Here is a 17,359-nt window from a genome sequence, read left to right as displayed (position 1 = left end):
CGTCCAACCTGAACTACGGTGTCTGAATCAGTGATTCACTTTAAGGTGATCCTCCGTGGTCGCTTTTAATCCTCTCTAAATAGATCAAATCGACAAAATAGATCTTTTCTTTTTTAAATCATCTGTTTGACCCGAAAAACACCCTGGTGGTAAAAATGTACTTTTGAATCAGCTTAAAAATCCCGTTCCAGCAACTTTTTTCCTTTTAATATTTTATTTTTTTTTTTACTTCGATGTAATAGCGGGTGAAATTTGGTTTTAAACTTCTGTATGGTTAGATGTAACATTGCATTGGATAGGAAATCATTGCAAATACTTCATTTGTGGTTTTTTTGTACTTTATTTATTTTTAAAAGACTGCTTAAATATTTGGAGTATCATGATATAGGCCTCATTAATATATCGCAATCATCTTCATTTCTATTGATAACTGTAGCAGGAGGAGAGAGATTTATTTCACACATTAGTTTTTCTTATGTAACAAACGTCGGAGCAGCATCACTGGATGGCGCGGACTCACTCTGGATTTATTTTATGTATTTTTATTATTATTATCATTTGCAATTGAACAGCATCCTTTGGCCTGTCAGAGTGGAAAAGAAAAACAGGGGAAATTATTTTTGTTAAACACATTTCAAGATTTTATTATTTAAAAAAAACACCGCAGACAGATGAGTAAAAAAAAAAAGTTAAAAAAGAGAAAAAACCCTGCATGGGGTGTGGAAAGTTAATTTACCCTCTTAAAGGTTGATTCATTTTGCAACTAAATGTGTTATTTATCTCACTGATAATAGTAACTTACAAAGTTGTAAGCAGATTCTGTGAACTTTCCTATGTACTTGGGACCTTCAGATATAAAAGTTACGCACATATCCGTCATCCCCTGCAGGTGCAGCGCGCTGTGGGACACATACTGGGAAAGCCCGCACAGGGATGCTTCAAACTGGGACGTCACATGTGCTGTGTGTGGTGACAGCAGCAGGAAAACTAAAACTGGCAGAACTAAAACCAAGGACAGGACCAGGACCCTCCACCTGTTCCGCGTCGTGCGCGTGTCCCCTGTCCTATAGGAGCCGCTCTCATGTGGCACTGACATCTTGTCCACGTCTCCAAGTCTCAGTGAATCCCACTTTTTAACGTCAAAATTGCGCACATGAGGACACACGTCTCTGTTTTTCTCAGGTGGGATAGAAGTGTCCTGGAGAAGCTTGAACTTCTCTCTGAACTCCTGCATCTGCTGCAGAAAGTCCAGAGGGTCTGAGACCCCCCTGAAGGACTCCGCCATGCTGATCGCCTGCTTCTGCTCCTCCAGCGCTGCGCTCAGCGCGGTGATCTCCGGGTCGTAAGCCTGCATCACCACCAGCTTCAGAGTCTCAAAGTCCGACAGGATCTCGTTCTTCTTGCACTCGAGGCTGCTGATGAGTTTGTCAAAATAATCGCTCACCTTCTCTGCGTCTTTGCTCACGGACTGGAGCGCGCGTTTCTTACTGGTCTGCAGTGTCTCCAGGCAGGACAGGATGTCCGCGCTCTGCCAGCTTTTCACTCCGTGCAGCAACTTTTCAAACGCGTCCTTCTCCTGTGCGTAGCCGTCCTCCAGGGAGCGGAACCTGTGCCCGCTGTGCTCCACCGTGGTGGCGCAGAATCCGCAGATGAGCCTCGAGTCTGTGGCGCAAAACATATTGAGCGGCTGATCGCTGTGTTGTTTACACACAGACATATTGGGCATGACTTTTATTTCTTTGAACTTCTCCACTATTCCGCGCAGGGAGTAGTTGATCTGCAGGCTGTTGGCACCGTTGTGAGGGGACTCCTTGCGGCATGTGGGACACTTGATAGGTGCCCTGAAAATTGGACCTCGGTTTCCCTCCAAGAGTCCCTCCAGGCACTTTTTGCAGAAGCTGTGCGAGCACAATAAGACCCGTGGGTCCTCAAAGAGACCGCAGCAGATCGGACAGGTCAGCTCTTCTTTCAGCTGCTCCATCGCACCCTGAAAACAGAAGACACATGCGTCAGTTTAAGATCAACACATGCACCTGGAGACAAACCGCACATTACGCACGTCTTTCAGAGAGAAGACCACAGAGACATTACATCACACAGAAAATGCTGCAGCATCGCAAAGGATACAGATTTCTCTGTCAGGTTATATCTTGAATATTCCCATGTTGAAAGTGAAACAGCCTCACATCGTCGCCATCCCCGCGTAAAAGCGCAGCAGCGCAGCCAAAAGCTCCCCTCGCGTTACTGGGATTATTACGCAGCAGCATCCCGGTGACTGATATCTAACCGATGACAGCTGACGTTGTGAAAAATGCATGAAGCATAGCAGAGTGATTGACCCAAAACTGTGGAGTCAGATGATTTTTTTTTTTTTTTTTTTTTTTTTGCTCAGCGCGTCATTAAATGCGGAAGAGTCAAGCAGCAGCGGAGTCCAGAACGATCAACCTCGTCCGTCTAAAGCCAGAACCGACCCACAGGTTGTGAGAGGGCAGCTTCTGTTGGCAAATACACCGAGGGAGGGCTGTGACAGATTTGGCAAAGCAGATAGTATCATGCAACCACTGGAGCAGAAGATTCACTCACCAACAGCTGCTGAAACGCACAGCGCTGCTACGCAATCATGGCGCTTGTTGCTGTGCAGACTTCGCCCTTTTCCGGGTGCAGAGTTAACCATTTCACTGACCTACAGAGAGAGGGAAAAAAAAAAACACTGCACCAAAAATGTATTTGTGCATGAATCAATCTGAAACTGGGTCATATTTAGGGGTGATACAACGGTGTCAGCTTTGGATGTAATTTGCTGGCATTAAAATGAGCAAAGGTTGCGTTTACGCTTTTGTCCCGGTTTGGAAAGTCGCAGACGGTCCCTGGCAGGCGGAGGGGGAGGGGCTGTTGCTATGCAAAACATTACAGCGTGAAAAAGTGTCAAATTGGTTTGAGTCTAACGCCTGAAACGGCGCTTGTTGTCAATATAAAAAGTGTGTTTGTATTCATTTAATGCAATACATGGTGTATTAGGGATATAATGTAGGGATAAAGTCAGTGAAGTGGGCCTATCTTTAGCACGAGAAAGCTTTTGTAGCATCAAATCAAAGCTGCTGTCAAAGTTGGTGGTGAAGGTTATTACTCATCCAGGTCAAGGTTAAGATGGACTCATTAGGCCCTTTAATCAGGCTTTTCCTTCAAGATGTTTCACCTAAGAGTTTTACGCAGAACTTATAAGGAGTCGCTGCCAATGTTCATGAGCTTGTCATGTTATTCGTATGGCAGTGGCTATCCGTACAGTTGCCGTATCAATATACCGACATTCTATCTGTATACGCAGCGCCCCTCATTGGCCAGTTTAGATCACGTGATAGGTCAGTCATTGGTCAGTTTAGGTCGCGTGACTAAGACTAAACCTTACCCTAAACTTAACCCCTAACCACACTTTAACCCTAAAAAATTGTTGTGATATTGGGTTTAAACCTAACCCTAAGATGCTACGTACTTGTACTTTGGTAACCGTACCAATAGCACCAGGAGTTGTCTGTACGGCAACCGTACCAACAGACACTTTCTATTGTTATGGCTGTGGCTATTCGTACGTTGCCGTATCAATATACCGACATTCTATCCTTATGCAGCACCCCTATTTGGCCAGTTTAGGTCACGTGACTAAGACTAAACAGTACCCTAACCCTAACCCAAAACATAACCCTAAAAATTGTTGTGATATTGGGTTATAACCTAACCCTAAGATGCTACGTACTTGTACTTTGGTAACTGTACCAATAGCACCAGGGGTTGTCCATACGGCAACCGTACAAATAGACACTCTCTATTCTTATTTAAGAGATTAAACTGATTTTATATATATATATATATATATATATGTTTTTTTATTTTATTATTTCATCTACATCTAATCTTTTTAGAAATTAGCTTTAAGTTTCACCAGTGGTGTCTGTTCATGTTAGATTTGCGCTCTTCTGTATTACTTTCCACAAATAAAGTTCTAAAAAATAAAATTGTCAAACTTTTCTGAAACATACGGTGCAGTTATAAACATCCACATTTGTCAACTACATTCGAGCGCAATGACATAGCTTTATCAATGAAATTCAAATGATATTTCATGTTTTTTGTTTCTTTTTTAAATTGCTGATAACACACCAACTCTTGTGCATGGTTTAACTGAACACATGACATATACCGATGTGGTAAAATAATAAACACAGCAGGATGCTTATTTTCTGTTCTGGCTATCTATGCGTGTAAGTGCTGATCACATAAACTTTGAACAGCTATAATTTTAGAGGCTGGTAACGTGGTTATGTGGTTATCTTTTCCAAGGAGGTGATATTTTCACTAGCGTTTTCTTATCTCTCTGTTCTTAACACATTTTGATAAAATTTTAACATTAGGGAGATGGAAGGTTCCATTCAATTTTGGAATGGATCCGGATCCATATACTGATTCTGGATCAATTTGAAAAATCTAAAAATCTCTTATCATTGGAGCAATATCAAAAAATTCATATCTATTTGTAATTGACAGTTTTTTATGAAATTTGACTTGGTTATGTTGGGTTGGTCCTTAATTGCTCTTTAGAGTTTCATCCAGATCAGGATTGTGCAATTCATCAAGATTTTTCATCAAAAATGGGGGTACCTATACATTTGGACCATCTGCATCATTACTAATGTGGATAAAAATTCTGTAACACAGTTTGATTAATGGCATTTGTGCAGTATCTTCTAGTTCAGGAATCACATATGGTCCACTTTGATTGTGTGCTGTCATATTTTTGAGAAAAACTATGCAGCTTCAACATCAATTGTGGCCAAGTTTTAACACTAAAATGCAAATGACTAACGTGCCGTGAAATCTCCTGTAGTGTGAAACACTAAGTTGAAGATTTCTTGTGCTAAACAATCATGATTTACCTTATCACAGTTGTCTCTGTGTGTTCCAGTCATCCTGGGCCGAACTGAATGCTGCAGCGGGTCGACTTTGGCCCGCGGGCCTTGAGTTTGACACCGCTGCTGGTAAATCTTCAAGAAAGCCCTCTTGATTTTGCGTCTATATTTTTAAACCATGACCTGGTTGACTGAAGAACTCACATAGCTACAATATTTCTTCTCTTCCATGGCAACAACATCTGGGACGTTCTTTTTAAAGCATGTTGTCATTACTATGTGTTGACCAGATACAAAAAAAAAAAAGAAAAGTGTTTTCCCCCCCAATTCAATCTCTGCGCAATCCTGGTTATGTAACATCGATATCCAATAGTTACGAAGTCACGTGTGGAAATGTTGACCTTGATTTTCTTCCCTTGTTTCCATGCCATCAGGAGCAACTGCCTATCTTAGCCGCTGTGATTGGATACAGTGGGGGTAGCGGGGCTTATGCAGTACCCGCCTCTGCCATAGGGTGTCGCTGTTGCGTAGGGAGGAGAGCTGCACAGCGTGATGACGTCAGCGGAGGTTTCTCGGTTTGTTTCCGGAGGTTTGGCAGCAGCAGTCGAGGGTGAGAATCATGGCCGGGATGTTTACGTGTTGTCTGAGCTGCTGTGGGGAGGGTGGGTCGGGTCACATCGCCCTGAAAGAGATGCCCACGGTGCAGTTGGACACACACCACATGGGTGAGTATGATGGACTTTATGTTTCCCTGCTGACGAGTCCACAGAAGGAAAGCAGGGGCTTCACGGAGAGCCTGGTGGCTACAGTTGTTAGCACTAGGCTCTTTTTTTTTTTTTAGCCTGAAGTGTCCTTAACTGAAAGCAAAACACACCCTGTGTGTGAGTTTACTGACTTAGTGCAACATTTTATAGAAAGCATCACAAACACTCAAAGATCCACAGGACACGTTAAATATGTCATATTAATATCATTACACGTGGACTCATTCATTAAAATGAAATTAATTCAATTAAATGAAATCACATTAATGTCTACAGCAGGGGTTCTCAACTGGTCTCACCCTGAGACTAGGGCTGCACAATTAATTCAATTTTATCGTGATCACGATTTTTGTTGTCACGATAAAATCAATCTCATTGTTGGGTATATTTACATTTAAAATATGGGCTCTGCACACTTCAATAGTGTATTTATTCACTTAGCCTTTGGTACATTTAAAATTATTGGTTTATTTTTTTAATATGTTTTTTAGTATCATTGTTTTTCAAAGCTTAATTTAATTTGCACTGTAAACTGTACACACATTATTGGTTTAAAAGTAGTGTAATATAAACAGATTTTTTTTTTTTCCCTAACATGATAAATAATTGTGGTTAGAATCAGGATTAGAATATTGATCAAAATAATCGTGATTATCATTTTGGCCATAATCGTGCAGCTCTACTGGGACCCACATTTTGCCACAGTCATTTTTTCAGAATTCAACCAATCAAATTTAGTTTTTCAAAAATAGCTGTTGAAAACACACACATATAATATTTTTTTTTAACATAAATCTAAATATTATCCTGCGCAACATGCATTTCACAGCATGCCTGTCAAAAGAAAAGTTTCTTTCAAAATAAAAGACAAGTCCAACATGAGACATTAGGTATTTATTTATGTATTCATTTTTGACCAGCTGTCCACAACCCACCCAGTACAGGTCCACGACCTACTTTTGGGTCCCGGCCCACCAGTTGAGAATCTTTTGAATCTTGTAAGAATTTTTTTGTTTATCCAACAGTTTGATATTTAAAATGACTGCAATCATTTAATATAAACAGAGAGAAAACTGTGAGTCCCTGCAAATATGGTTGAGTTTCGATTGCACAATGATTTATGCTGATATGATCGTATCGTGTTGTATCGGTACATTCCTAAAAAGAATAAATGTTTCAACACTTTCACTTTCTCAAATATAAATCTTTTTAAAATAAAATGCACTACAGATATATCTGAGCTTGTCACTAATCATGGCTGCTCTGTGTTTGTAACACAAAAGTAAAACAAACATGATCCAAAATGGATTTTAGAAGAAAAAGTGTTTTTGGGGCCACCTGAAATGTTTGAATTTCACTTATTTACAAAATGATGTTATTTAAGAATATTTTCACTCTTACTGGTATTCTGAGGAAAATGTCGTAGTCGGACAAAGGGGGTACTTACTTACTTGGATTTAGAAATTAGAAGAAGAGGGTACTCTACTCCAAAAACGTTTGAGACTCACTACTCTATAGCGTCTATACCTTTGTGAACAGTGAGATCTGATCTAATGAACTGGTCTCGTTTAAGCACCCGTCATCAATACTTTTAGCTAGTCATGACCCAAACTTAGGAAGATGTTATAATTCTTGTAGATATATATATTTAATGAAATATGTGACAGTATGGATTTAAGATGATGGAAATGAAAGTAGAGCATCTTTACAAAAAGGAGTTAACTGAAATATTTTATCTTGATGTCATGCCGTGCAGGAAGAGATGCTAGAAACAGTCAAAATAGAAATGTGCACACGTTAAAACACGCTTAAAAATTAACTTAATTGAATATATTAACTACCAGATTATCACCACTTCTTGTTAAATGGTTGAATTGATAATACTGAGGCTGAGCTGCACAAATACCCTTCATAATAAAAGCGGAAGATCATTTTTCAATTTTTATGAAAAATAAAATACCCTTGACCCTAGATATACTGAGCAACCAACGTTCAAACTTTGTAAATGTCATGTGATCCACGACTTGTTTCCTCTGTCTTGCAGGCACAGATGTGGTAATAGTGAAGACTGGTCGCAGGATATGTGGCACCGGAGCCTGCCTGGCCAACGCTCCTTTGCACCAGAACAAAAGCTATTTTGAGTTTAAGATCCAGTCCACTGGTAGGTGTTGAGCTTTTTAACCTTTCACCAACTATCGCTAGCTTCCTGTCTCTTGTTTCCTGATGGATCCGTTTCCTGCTGCTGTGACACTACTCTGACTCACTGCTGGCTTCAAGGTTCACTGGTTTTCACACTGACTTCAGCCTGTGCAGCTGAGTTGACATTAAGGGTGCTTTCACACATACCTATTTGCTCCGCACCATGCTTCTCTTTCTCCCGATAGTCCGGTCTTTTTGTGATATGTGAAAGGTCACTCGGAGCAAACAAACAAAGTCTGGTCCTCTATAAAATGTGGGTCTCGGTTCGCCTCAAGCGAAGCATGGTGCGTTTTTAATCATATGAGAAAGCAAACCAGGACCAAATAGGGGTGGGTACCTCACGATACGACACGATACTGCGATTATCGATATATTGGTCAGAAATCAATCTACGATAATCTATGACATAACAAGAAAAAAAAAGATTAAGTGAAAAAATACAATTTTTATTTTATATCTCTGAAAGACAATAAATTAAAAAAGTGTCCTATAAACAGTGACACTATTTTAGTGCAACATTTCTGTAAATAAGTGTCAACATACCAATGTAAATGAATAACTATCTTCAATAGTGCTTTCTGTAAACAAAAATAGGGTCTCTTTTTACCAGTGACACCATTATAGTGCAATATTCCAGTAAACAATATATTGGTTCCTTCAACAAACAGTGACAACATTTCTGTGATGACCTACTTGCACATTTTAGTGAAAAAGCAGAAAAGGTTTTGAAGAAAAAATAAATAAAAAAAATTGATACTTAGCGGGAGCATATCGATAATCGATCGTGCGGGAAAATATCGTGTTATATCGCCGTGTCAAGATATCGTCACACTCCTAGGACCAAATATAGAACTTTACCTTGAAGCGCAATTGTGACGGAGCAACTCCATCAGTGACAGGAGAGCGGGGGAACACAGCAATCACACACTGTCATCGCTTACTGTGTTTATGAGACAGAAGAGGACTGAGACATTTCAAAGCATTATACTTGGAAAAAAAAAACCATTACTGCCACATTAGACTTTCGCTTTTATTTTGCTAAAAACTGTAATGGAAACACAGTTAGTCACACAAATTGCCTGCAACATTCTCAAGGGACTATTAGTGTATCTTCTAAATGATGTATGTATGCGCCACTGCCTTCATAATGCATGTTTTCAGCAGTAAAGTTCAGTAATGTGATACATTATTTGGTGTTCAGCAGGACTTTTCTCAATGAGATTGAAAGATACTTGTATATAACAATGTATCAGTGATGGTTGTCTATGTGTCGCTGATTCAAAAACATCTGAGTGTATCTTTGTGTCTCTAACTCAACCTAGAAAGTAATTAGTGTTTATTGACTTAAGGTGGGAGCAGGTGATGATGAGCCATTGAACGAATGATCAAAGGATCAGGCTATGATGACTGTCAGTAATCGTAATTGATGTTTTTTTTGTGTCTTAAAAAGTCCGGAATTTAATTTGACTGAAGCTGTTGGAACCCTGTTCTAATAATAATAAAATTAAAAAATACTGATTAGAATTAAATTTTTTTTAATGTATTTGTTTATTTATCTATTCTGCACAATTAAAAAAAACGATATATCATAGCACAGAAATAGATAGACAGTGCAGGAGGAGGCAGACATCCTAAAGAGCTTAAATAATTCATATTCTTTTTTTAAATTAAAATACCACAAACACAATCCCAAACAACTGTTTTCTATCGTTTTACCTTCTCAAAGATAAATCTAGTTCAAATAAAATGCAATATAAAGATATCTCAGCAGGCACATCTCATCACTTTGTGCACTAATACTGGCTACTCCGTATCTGTAAAACAGTATAACATGATTTAAAAAAAAAAAATGAATTTTAGAGAAGAAAAAAAATTTGAATATCATTAGATAAAAACACTTTAAATATTACTTCCAGATTTCTGTGATGGCATGATTCAGACAAAAGCAATTGATTTATTTTTTTTCTAAAGTAATTGAGTAGTTTAAAAGCTAAATTAATACACTATTAATGAGTTTTTCTCCTGTTGTAAGTTACCTGGTCTGGTGCACTTGGAATTAAACATGTTCGTGTGTGACACCTCAGACTTTTAATCATTCTGCCTTATTAATTCTGCCAAACTTAAAGTTGAAAGTCAATCAGTACAAGCTGCAGTGACATAATATCCTTTTTGGCCAGTGGTGCTCAGAGCATTCTTAGGAATACACACCTCAGTATTGAATTTGATACATTCTTACCAAGGGCTGCACATTTTAATCACGCCCCACGGTTGACGTCTGCTTGTATATAAATCCTCAAACTTGATTGTTGATGAATGAAAAGGAATTGTGGGTAAAACAAAAATAAGCAAATGCTATTAGCTTTACTTGGTTCACGATGCCCCTCATTTATCGACCATATCTGAAATATGCACCCGTTTTCACACACAATTGATAAATGAGGGCCATTGACCTTCAGATATGAGAGCCATCACCAAATTTACAAATAAATATACGCAAGGCGGAAAGATTTCCAAATGCCTGAAAGCATAATTAATAAACATAGACAAGGGACAACATTTAGTCATTTTAAGGCTTTTTTTAAGGGCTTTGATGATTTTAATAATGTGATATTTATTGTCTAAAGTGTGCAGACTGAGGCCGATATAAACATCTTATTTCCGTGTGTCTCTGGGATCTCTGCTGTGAAGTTGCTCACAGCGCACACAGGGGGGCAGACGTCACCTGCTCGATAGCTGATCCTCTTCCACAGAGCGTTTAAATAAACTCCTTTAAGTCCAGTTTTTACACGTCCAAAAAGCACATCTTTATTTTGATCCATCTCAGATGTGAGGATGACGACTTTCATCTTAAAAAAGTTTATTTTTTTGTTTGACCTCAGTGGGCGGGGCCTGCGTAACAAGTGGGTCAATCATGTATAAGATGAACAAATTTAGCCGCCACATTTATCAACACCCGATCATTTGTACACTGGGATTGGTCAAATACAAATGTCTCATAAATCCTGTCGTGCGACCAAATGTGCACTCAAATTTGCACCCGTTTTCACGCAAGGTTGATAAATGAGGACCAAGGATCTGGAGATACGGGATCCATCACTAAACATACAAAGAAATACACACGAGGCAGAAATATTTCCAAGTTGTAATTGTCTTCACAGAAATCCATTATGTTTGCAAACTTTCACTTTATTTTCTAAACTTTTCTTTTAATAAAACACCTGTGACACTGATACTAATAATAACAGATGCTTTCCTGTGTGTTCAGGTGTGTGGGGCATCGGTGTGGCCACACAGAAAGTGAACCTGAACCAAGTGCCTTTAGGCCGAGACACCAACAGCCTGGTCCTGAGGAACGATGGGTCCGTTTACCACAACAATGAGGAGAAGAATCGCCTGCCTGCTAACAGCCTTCCTCAGGAGGGAGACATCGTGGTAAGAACATTCTTTTCTTTGTCTTATCACAAAATTGGGATCAAGGGCAAGGTTTGGATTAAAAGCTAAAGTCGCACTGTACCAGATGCCGTAAATATGTGATTGTGTATACTGTTGAATAACTCAAGGTCTGAGTGTAGCTACTGGATCATTTTAATCACACAGATTCCTCCAGGCATAGGCGTCAGGTTAGAGGGGGACTTTTTGTCAATGGTCATTTTGTCCCCACCACACACGTGTTGACCATTTTACACTCTGTGATAGGGCTGGGCAAAAAAATTGATTTAAACAATTTATCAAATTTGTAGATCCATTTTGTAAATTCGAGTTAAAAAAATAAAAAATAATTATACATTTTTTTCCCACCACAGTGTTTTCGGACTATTTGGCGTTCCATCCTTGTGGGTTACCATAGCGCGATATGAGCCAGCCCACTTTTTGTTTACATGTGTTTACCCTTTGAGTAGGTTATATGTGTCCCACAGGCATTGTTAATGTTTCATTCACACTACGCTGAGATGCAAAGGGAAGAGTTTATTGTTTTTTTAATTGTAATGTTATAAAATATGTAGTTATCTGATTTCTTAATCAGAAAATTGAAGCTACTGTGAAGTTGCTGTTGCACTTTTGCTTAAATCTGGGTTAAAGCTTGAAATTGTTGAATGACAGAGCCTCATTTATTTTTTATTGTGGGATTGTTCTGTGCATTTTAACTCTTGAGAACAATCATAGCAATAAAGTTGCACTTTTGACAATATATCTGATGTCTGCAGTCATTTTAAGTGCATTGAAATAAAAAAAAAAATCAAAAATCAAAAGCGAGATTGTAATTATTTCAGGCAAAATTGTCCATCCCTACCCTGTGATAAACGCACAATCACGCACATTTTCTTTACAATGTATTTGGTAACACTAAGTTTAGTTGATTTGGAAACTTTTTTCAAGCCCCCCCCTCTCTTTCTATGTAAAGTGGTTCAGTCCACCTGCTCACAGCCTGCAGAGCGCTAACTATTCACAGAACACAAGTGGAGTGCAGGTGGCAGGATGCCTCAAAAGTCAGAGTGTACAGAAAGAAAAGAGGAAAAGCTCAGACAGGAGAAAGACGCAATGGGTTGACTGTACTGACAATGGTTCGAGTGATGGAAAGTTCTGGAACATTAGCCTGTCGCTTTTTTCCTAATGTACATATTTTCTAATATAGCTCACTTTTCTCCCTATTGTAACTCATATTACTGAAGAAAACTGCATTTTCACTGTTGTTTTAGTAACTAATTCATGCAGACAAATGTTGAACAAGCCTAAGTATCCCCAAGGAAGGAGGTGAGCAGCTGTGTTAAATTAATTAATTATTAGGGGGAAAAAACATTAAAAAATAAAAATTGTTCTGAAATTTGGGGGGAAAAAAAGATGGTAGTCGGTATTTATTTTAGAATGATTTGAACCTCTAAAGCCTGAAAACACAAAATATAGCCATAAAATTCTCATTTTTTTGGAACTGAAATGTTTAACTTTTTACTGAAATCCAAAAAAGAAATCAGTGCATAAAATTTAACACATGTATTTTTAGTTTTTAAAGAAAGAGATGGCTTTGGAATACAGGGCCAATAATTGAATCTAAATGAATTTCTTTGTATTTTCAGTGCTTCCCCTACCAATTAATGATTGTCAAAAATATTGTTCAAATGCATAGTTTTAAGTAAAACAGTATCAATATTTCCCACCTGCCTGGGACCCAGTAATATTCCTTTTTATGGGCCTCAAAAACCCTGGCAGCACCCCTGGGTGGGAATCATTACAAGTGTTAGCCTAGCGCACTGGAGGTTTTTACATGTCAAAACATGCCATAAGTACCGCAGACAAATCTTATAGTAGCCTTATCTAAAATAACACCCATTATAGTCATTCATCATCCCAAACATCCCCCCCACCCCCCCCCCCCCCCCAGCCAGCTTTCACACTGATTGCTGTGTTTTCTTGGGTCAACATGTTTACATCCAGTTTTGTTGTGCAGGGCATCACATACGACCACGTGGAGCTGAATTTATATCTGAATGGAAAGAACATGCATTGTCCTGCTTCAGGAATTCGAGGCACTGTGTATCCGGTTGTTTATGGTGAGTTTAGACGTTGGTGCAATTCCCGTATCATGACAAATATGTTGTTGCTGTTGTGATTTTTGAACAAGAGGACAGCCTGAACTGCATTTTGTGCAGTTACATCATGATACCGCTAGAGGGCGTGGTTATCTACATTTCCATATACACTCCTGATGAAAATTATACATCGAAAAATATCTTCCTCTTGTTATTTATTGTTTGTTTTATCTAAGTCAGTGGTTCCCAAATGTTTCACAGTCCCATACCCCTTCAGATATTAAACCTGAAGCCATGTACCCCCTAGTGCTGCTCACTTAAGAAATATAATAATGTAATGCAGGACTTTTCAACATTGGGGTCATGACCCCCTTTTGAGTTGCCTGGAATTCAAATGGGGTCCCCTGAAATGTCTAATTTATAATAATTAAAATAATGCTGGTTAAAAATGTATTTTTTTAATGTTTAAATTATACTTTTTCAAATTAAAACACCACACTCAAAACAATCTTAAATAACTGTATTCTCTACTTTCACTTTCTCAAATATAAATCTAGTTAAAAAATAAAATGCTTTTTTAGAGCAGGGTTTATCAAACTTATTTTAGCTCAGGGGCCCAAAGATGGAGCAGCTTGATCTTAAGAGGGCCGCAGATTTGATACGGCTAATGAGTAATTTAATCATTATTGTGCTCGAGTTTGCACTTCCACGTATAAATAAATTATGAAATATGTACAGCACTGATAATATCAAAGCAATAAGTGACAGATATCACACCCTGCAGGATATTCACATTATTGTTATTTGATTTGGACCCATTTCTATGTAATTTGGGAAATTTTTGTATAATAATTTGAAGAAAATAGCAGGATTTTGGAAAAATTAAGAATTCTTTTGATAATTGGAGATTAAAAATGTGAGCCTTGCTAATATTATGGAGTTTCATTGAATTTGTATATTTATTTGGAGACATCTACAACTGAATTAGTTGGTAATTTAGACGATAATTCATGGTGCAGGTCGGATTGGATGCTCTAATGGGCCGGATTTGGTCCCCGGGCCTTGAGTTTGACACGCGTGTTCTAGAGAGAAAATAATAAAAAAAAAAATTGTGATATTAAAGTGGGGTCACAACCCAAAAAAGCTTGTGAACCACTGATATAATGTCACATACAATGTATTCCTACAGTAAAATTAGTCTCTGAATTTTACCTATCCTATTGAGGAATAATATATTATGATAATGATTAAAAAATAATAATAATAATCTGTAACCATGGGTAGTTTTACATCTGCTAATGTGTAATTTGTGGCAATGCATGGAGGCTCCTGACTGCTGGTCCATTTATAATCTAGTTTCCAATTTTTATTTTGATTCACGTACCCCCTATGACTTCAAAGTGGAGTACGGGTACCCCTGGGGTACCCGTACTCCACTTTGGGAACCTAGAATCTAAGTGTTATGGATACAAAGAGCCTGAACTTTGCTTTCTGTTTCTCCCTCTCTCTCCTGTCTCAGTGGACGACAGTGCCATTTTAGATTGCCAGTTTAGTGACTTCTATCACACACCTCCACAAGGCTTCGAGAAAATCCTGTTTGAGCAGCAGATCTTCTAAAGGCACCTCTCCAAGCTTCAGCCTCTCTCTTTGTCGTCACCCTCCTCCAGATATCACAGCGATCTCTGTGATACTGCAGTTTAGATCCTGATCGGATGTTATCAACGTGTGTGTGTCATTTTCCTCGGATTACTCCGCCCGTGTGCCTCAGCTGTGGACCAACGACTGAGGATCCATGAAGACGATGTGGGGTTGAATATCGACGGTTAAGTCTGTGCAAATAGTAAAATCTTTATCTTGTGTCCGTGATGATCCACATGTATTTTGTCAACAACTCTAGATTCACAATCGATACAGAGATCACTTATTGAAGGACGAGTCGTGGGCCAGAAACTTTATTTTGCTCATTTCTTTGATCGTTCAGTTAAACTTCCTTCAGCTCTGAAATCCAAAGCTGGCATTTTAGTGGTTGACTTTATTTATTTGTATTTATTTGATTTCTGTGTGACGACAAAAATCCCTCAACTCAGCCAGCCAACTAATCCTAATTCATTAATAGGACATTTTTCATATCATTAGATTGTAACACAAAGCACGTCACCATTAAAAAAAAACAAGAAAATGTCCAAATAAACACAAAATTATCCCAGGAATAAAACACGTGATGAGTTGAACAACTGTAGAAACATTACTGGAAAAAAATATATATATATAGTAAAAGGTGATTAAATGCAATAATTAGCTCGATAGATTAAAACTATAAATTTGAATAAGTTAAATTGTATTAAGTTAAAAAAAAAAACAAAAAAAAAACTGATCACTTTATTCCTGAGGTGCTTTTGTAGATAATAAAGAGGCACACCTTTCTATGTGACAAACTTGTCAATAACAATCGCTGTTCTTCAAATATTTCAGTGTGATTATATACTTGTGTTGTTTTAAAGCCATTTCCTGTTGGATTGTTGTGAAAGTTCTCAACGGTTGAACGAGGAAGTCTAGATTTCACTTTACAATTCAACAATCTCTCACTATGTCTTTTGCATTTATTTGTCACACAGAAATCTACACCCATGACCAGGAAGTAGCAGCCCTGGGAATAAGTTTGAAAAAAATAAAAAGGAGTAAAGGTCTCTATTATGCCTCTTAAGACACTGCTAGACCCGGCTTCAGTAAACAGTAAAAGCACTAGTTAGACTATGATTACAGACATTTATGAAGGTAAATGTAATATTAGTTCACCAGCTGTTGTCTACGGCTGCTTCTCACAGGTAGTGGACCTGGAACGCTGATCTTAATCTCTTAAGCAATCCACCACTTATTTCAAATGCCTTTCTTTGTTTGCACTGATGATGTAATTGTACTAATCGATCTATTGATTCATTAAACTTTAGTGTCTGGAGGCATTGTATTTGAGTCAGCGTGCTTTTTAGGGTGGACACACATGTTCAGTGTAATTCACTTGTTTTCTTTTTCATTGTTTATGCTTTTCACCTTTTATGTCAACTGTAGCAAACTATATTATTCACACTGTATAGTATTCTAACTTTGTCTCGTTTTATATGTTGTGAAACATAAAATATCTTTTCACCTTGGCCAGTGTTGTTGGGTGCAATATTATTATTTATTTTTACATTTCACATAAGTTTTATTTGCTAAATAAAACAAACTTCCATGATTTTGGATTTCTACAAAGAATAAAGCTTGGCACACGTGAAAAAAACAAGTATTAATGATAAGCTCTTTTATAAGCTCTTTCTATAATCGAGCAGCCCTACCTCAGAGCTTGTGATGCATTGGTGGTATATGGGGGCAATATATTGTAGTAGGGAAAATTGGTATAATATAAATGCACATCAAGTTAGAATAGTTAAAAGACTAAAGATGAAATATGTCTAAATTATTTTAGTTATTTGTCTTAAATTTGGGGAAATAATTATTTGCTGATGAAAGTGAAGTGCATAAGGAATGTTTAAATGTGTTATAAAGTGTAGATTGTATCTTTCAGAGTGTGGTCCTTCTGATCCAGAACCAGTGCAGTCAGTGTATGGAGGTAGATTTGTGTATTTATTATTGAATCAAAAACAAACATTTTCAATAAAAAATAAAAAAGACACAAATGTAGTAATCAAATGTAAATCAAAGAAAAAAATTTCAAATGCATATCATATATATATATACATTTGAACACTTTTCTTTGATTACATTTTTTGTTGATTGAATTAGTTTCCTTTGATTGAAATGTTTTATTTTGACTAAAAAACAAACATTTTCAATCAGAGAAAAAAAATTAAAATGCAATTATTTGGGTCTCATTTTTTTTTTTTGCTTTTGTTACATTTGAACACTTTTTTTTTTCTTTAATAAACTTTTTATTTATTTAAAAGTTTAGTTTTTTATTGTAGTGAATTGTGAT

At 37.7% G+C, this 17,359-nt stretch overlaps 2 protein-coding genes across 3 annotated transcripts; one reads left to right on the top strand and one right to left on the bottom strand.

Annotated features, from left to right (window-relative positions):
• Positions 1 to 617: 617 nt before the first annotated feature.
• trim13 (tripartite motif containing 13) lies at positions 618 to 2,702 on the bottom strand. Of its 2 annotated transcripts, none has more exons than XM_028436895.1 (2): positions 2,584 to 2,702; positions 618 to 1,987 (listed from the first exon to the last, which is right to left on the bottom strand). In XM_028436895.1, the coding sequence occupies exon 2, from the start codon at positions 1,979 to 1,981 to the stop codon at positions 782 to 784; it is 1,200 nt and encodes a 399-aa protein (XP_028292696.1). In that variant the 5' UTR covers positions 1,982 to 1,987; positions 2,584 to 2,702; the 3' UTR covers positions 618 to 781. The 2 variants fall into 2 exon arrangements, with proteins under 2 accessions (XP_028292696.1, XP_028292697.1); XM_028436896.1 differs by lacking the exon at positions 2,584 to 2,702 and adding an exon at positions 2,060 to 2,577.
• Positions 2,703 to 5,471: 2,769 nt separating this feature from the next.
• spryd7b (SPRY domain containing 7b) lies at positions 5,472 to 15,656 on the top strand. Its single transcript, XM_028436897.1, has 5 exons — positions 5,472 to 5,626; positions 7,710 to 7,826; positions 11,130 to 11,296; positions 13,308 to 13,410; positions 14,909 to 15,656. Exons 1-5 carry the CDS (start codon positions 5,521 to 5,523, stop codon positions 15,004 to 15,006), a joined length of 591 nt encoding a protein of 196 aa, XP_028292698.1. The 5' UTR covers positions 5,472 to 5,520; the 3' UTR covers positions 15,007 to 15,656.
• The last annotated feature ends 1,703 nt before the right edge of the window (positions 15,657 to 17,359 follow it).

The sequence above is a fragment of the Gouania willdenowi genome, chromosome 21, assembly GCF_900634775.1.
Source record: "Gouania willdenowi chromosome 21, fGouWil2.1, whole genome shotgun sequence".
Lineage (NCBI taxonomy): Eukaryota > Metazoa > Chordata > Actinopteri > Blenniiformes > Gobiesocidae > Gouania > Gouania willdenowi.
The sequence above is the reverse complement of the archived record's forward strand: the minus strand, read 5'-3'. Positions and strand labels throughout refer to the sequence as shown.

Bases quoted from the DNA above. Each gene is read 5' to 3' on its own strand.
- trim13 (XM_028436895.1), bottom strand. From the start codon at position 1,981: ATGGAGCAGCTGAAAGAAGAGCTGACCTGTCCGATCTGCTGCGGTCTC.
- spryd7b (XM_028436897.1), top strand. From the start codon at position 5,521: ATGGCCGGGATGTTTACGTGTTGTCTGAGCTGCTGTGGGGAGGGTGGG. The intron at 5,627-7,709 runs GTGAGTATGATG...TCTGTCTTGCAG, and splicing joins GTTGGACACACACCACATGG to GCACAGATGTGGTAATAGTG. The intron at 11,297-13,307 runs GTAAGAACATTC...TTTGTTGTGCAG, and splicing joins CTCAGGAGGGAGACATCGTG to GGCATCACATACGACCACGT.